General features: G+C 56.3%; 1 protein-coding gene across 1 annotated transcript in view; it reads right to left on the reverse strand.

The window, feature by feature from the left end:
- HECTD4 (HECT domain E3 ubiquitin protein ligase 4) overlaps nt 1-3,807 on the reverse strand; it is a 112,988-nt gene that overhangs the window by 11,809 nt on the left and 97,372 nt on the right. Inside the window, exons 59-60 of the mRNA XM_045296692.1 lie at nt 3,675-3,793; nt 3,002-3,229 (exon numbers count right to left, since the gene is read on the reverse strand). Of these exons, the coding sequence (XP_045152627.1) occupies nt 3,002-3,229; nt 3,675-3,793 (347 nt within the window). The remainder of the gene's footprint in view (nt 1-3,001; nt 3,230-3,674; nt 3,794-3,807) is intronic.

A 3,807-nucleotide genomic window follows, 5' to 3' on the forward strand; every position in this document is an offset into this window, starting at 1 on the left:
CCCTAACCGCCTCCAATGCTAAGTGACAGAGCCTGGTAACAAGGCTAGCCCCATTCCTCAACTATGGTCACAGGGGATTCACCAGGGGCTGCCTCTGTGTGTGGACCCTGCAAATAGACTTCAGGCTTCCACTGTCATCCACAGCGCCGTCTGCAAGCCAGGGGTTCACAATTTAACGAGTGACACCATTTCCTCCTTCAGATTTGGACTGTATTTTTTGCAAACCTTGGATCCCACAGGCTGGTGTGCTTCTTCCATGTGGACTTTGTTGAATATGTATTTTCTTTTTAATTGAAGTGAAATTCACGGCACAGACTATTAACCATTCTACAGTGGATCGTTCAGGGGCACTTAGTTCATTCATAAGGTTGTACAATCGCCACTTCTGTATAGTTCCAGAACATTCTCACCCCCCAAAGGAAGTCTGTACCCATTAGGCAGCTGTTCCTCATGACTACCAGACATTCAGTAGCGAGGTCAAAACCTGGGTTGCCCCCTTTGGGCACACGCCTGGTATATTCCCAGCCTTCCTTGCGGTAAGCTATGCCGATGTGCTCCCCTGTGGGGTGAGAGGAGGAGCTTCAGGAGCATATGGCTCTTGTCGCAAAGTCTGAACTCCCACCACATGACCCTTTCCTGCACAGGTCTGGTAAGAAGGCTGGGGAAGAGACCCACAGGATTCCCTGGAGTGCCATCCTGCTGTGCATAAAATCCCTCTGAGAAGCAGGAGGAGGGATCTCATTACCCGCAAGTCAGGAGTGCAGTGTGTCCCCTGGACCCAAAATTCCTGTGCAGTGAACCTCGTGGATCGAGATGACAGCTATACCATCAGTGGAGCAGCAGCAGAACCAGGAGCCAGAGCATGGAGCAGAGTGCTGGACTTACCCACCCAGGGAGTGAGTAAGCTGAGTGCTTTTGTGCAGGAGGCTGGCTTGTGGAGTGGGGAGCCTCTGGGCACTTAATTGGGGGAGTTGGACTTGCTGACCCATGGAAGTGGAGTCCAGTGCCTTCCGGCTGAGCTGACCAGAGTGGGGTGCCTCTGGGCACTTGCTTCAGGGAGCTAGGTTTGCTGACCCGCAGAGCTTGAGCTGAGTGCCTTTGGCCTGAGGCTTACAGTGGTGCAGCATGCCCCTTTGGGCACTCATTGGCGGACCAGAGACTTTGTAACACGTCCTGGTCAACAACTACTCTGAGCGTTTCTCACTGACATTACAACGTGTTCATGTCTGTAGCAAATCCTTTAATCTTCAATTGGCTGTGAGTTTCTGCGTAGCACTTACTAAGTAAGCAATAAAACTTAAGGCCTTACAGAGTATTGGGGCCAGGCCACGTCGGAGCGGGGCCACCCTGCTCCTCACGCAGCCAGCCCCTCTCCTGCAGCAGAGGAGTGCCGGCCCATGGGATGGGCATCCCCGAGGTGGAGTCACTGCCCTGTTGGCTGTCCTCCAGCAGCAGCTCACCATGTTGGGGTTGGGTGGCCCCATAGGAGAGAAGGCTAGGTGGCCAGCAAGCTTTCCTCTGTGGGGACGAGCTGTTCAGCTCCTGACGACCATGTGAGAGTCTGCTCCACAGCTAGCACAGTGAGCTGGCACGGGGAATGTTTCCTAAGCTGCAAGCATGCTGGCCACCGGTGTGAGCAAAAACCAACGGGCTTTTTGCCCCCAAACAGGTGTTCTAGAGAGAGGCCTGAGTAACGGAGGGTTAAGGGCCTGGCTGCTGACTGAAGGCTTGTGTTCAAACCTCCCAGCTGCGCTGATGCTCTGAGGGAGACCGAGGGGGCGGCTGTCTGCCTGTGGAGAGCTACATTCTCAGAGACCCAAGGGAGCAGCTCTGCTCTGGTCTGGGAGGTGGCTAGCGGGTGGAATCGCTGCTGGCGGGTGTGCAGGCGCTCCTGAAGGCACCGCTAACACCCTCTAGAGGGGCTGATGCATTGTTTCTCATCCATCCCATCTTCCTCCTGCCCCGTTCTCCCAGCCGGCTCTGGTAGCGCTGCTCTCCTGGGTCCTGGCACAGCAGGGACGAAGAGCAGGCCAGGCCAGACGACACAGGACCGCAGGATGCACACCCTTGCCAGGGAGCCTTGTAAGGATCCACCTCCAGCAAGCTGGGTGCGGTGTGATCACTCTACTATTACTCTGGGAGCAGAACGTCCCTGCGCTTTCCGCCACCGAGAGCTAAAGAACTAGATGGTGCCCGGCGACCGCAGCTGACAGAACCTTCTGAACGGGACCCCAGTAGGAGGTCCTGGACAGCGGGCAGGAAGCAGCATAAAACTCAGCCCTGAAAAGGATGTGCTGACTGGTCACATGGAGACCGGTGGAACCCCAAGATGATGGCCCTTATTCACCTTGTGAACCAGGACCTGGACTCCCTCCCAGCTAAGTGAGAAACAGACCTCGGGGTGAACAGAAACCCGGGGAGGCCTGGACTTCTCAGAGCAGCCCACCAAGCTTCACCAAGAGGAGGGGCACAGACGGCAGGAAGGGCAGGGCGAGGAGGACACATGGAAGCAGGAAGCCGCCCGATTGGAGTAAAAGTCAAAGTGTGTGTAGACTGGCGAACAGAAAGCCAGTCTTCTGGGCAAACTCTCACCTACACAGTGAACAGTTTGGGGCAAGAGAGATGGATAACAAGGACTTCGGAAGGAGTCCCCAAGAATCAGGTTGTGAGAGGAGGCGTGAGCGGTCCTCTAGTGCTCCACAGCGTCAGCAGCAGGGTGCTGAGACCCTGCTTGGGGTGAGCACTAACACGGGGCGGGAGGACTGGATGAACACCCCAGTCCCAGCGGGGCGCAGGCTGGGGCGGAGCCATTCCTGGGAGTCACGGCAAGCTGTGGCTGGGGCTGTTCCTCAGCCAGGCAGCTGGGAGAGGGCGAGAACCTGCTCCCTACACTACCGGGGGTGGGGTGGGGGCACGCTGTCGGGGGCTGTGGCTGCTTGACTCCATGTCCCTAACTCCACCAAACTCGTTTTCAAAAGCCTTTTTACAATCTGCAACCTACCTTTAATTGACTTATCGTTGAAATAATCTTCCAGCCCTGGGCTTCCCTGCGTGTCAAACAGACTCTGATTGACCACGGACACAGTCAGGATCTCCTCCGTGGACATTTCCATCAGCTCGTCTTCGCCGTCCAAACTCGACAAGCCGATCAAGTCATTGTTGTTGAACAGGCTTGCGCGGATCTTCTCGATTTTGGCTCGGGATCTTATCTGCGTGAACAAAGAGAAGGCTCAGGATTGGAACAGGGCACCCAGGCTTTTTGTCCATCCTGCCTTTCCCTGGAAGCCCTGCCAGTCTGGTTCTGCAGTGCTGTGTAACTGCTTGACGTGGGCCGCCCGGCTGGCCTTCCTGACCAATCTCTTCCCATGTTCCACCCACAGCTTTCAGGAGAACCAGGCTAGCCCCTGGGGCTGAAGGCCAGGCCAGGCTCTGAGGAAAGGCCTGGGTAGGGGTCAGGGGGTGGCCTGTGGATCAAAATAAATGATTCTAGGGAAGAAACCACTCAATCCATGAGCTCTCCTTTCCAGGGGGGCCAGCGAGAGAGCAGCGCACTGCCAGCTCTGGCCGCCTTGGGTCTCTGTCCACAAACGGACAGAGGGCAGCTCTGCTGCTCAGCCTAAGGCTGGGGCGCAGGACACAGGCTTTCTAAACAAGGAGGCATGAGAACAACTTACATGTCATCTGAAACTTGGAGTCCCTTGGAGCCTGCACGGCCCGAGGTGAGCCCCCTGCTCCAGACACCTGGGGAAAGCACCCTCCTGCCAACAGCATGTGGGAACCCCACAGGGGGCTGCTACAGAAATATTC

This window comes from Echinops telfairi, unplaced genomic scaffold, assembly GCF_000313985.2.
Source record: "Echinops telfairi isolate 266 unplaced genomic scaffold, ASM31398v2 ScPeMD7_7412;HRSCAF=8450, whole genome shotgun sequence".
In the NCBI taxonomy this organism is placed as follows: Eukaryota; Metazoa; Chordata; class Mammalia; order Afrosoricida; family Tenrecidae; genus Echinops; species Echinops telfairi.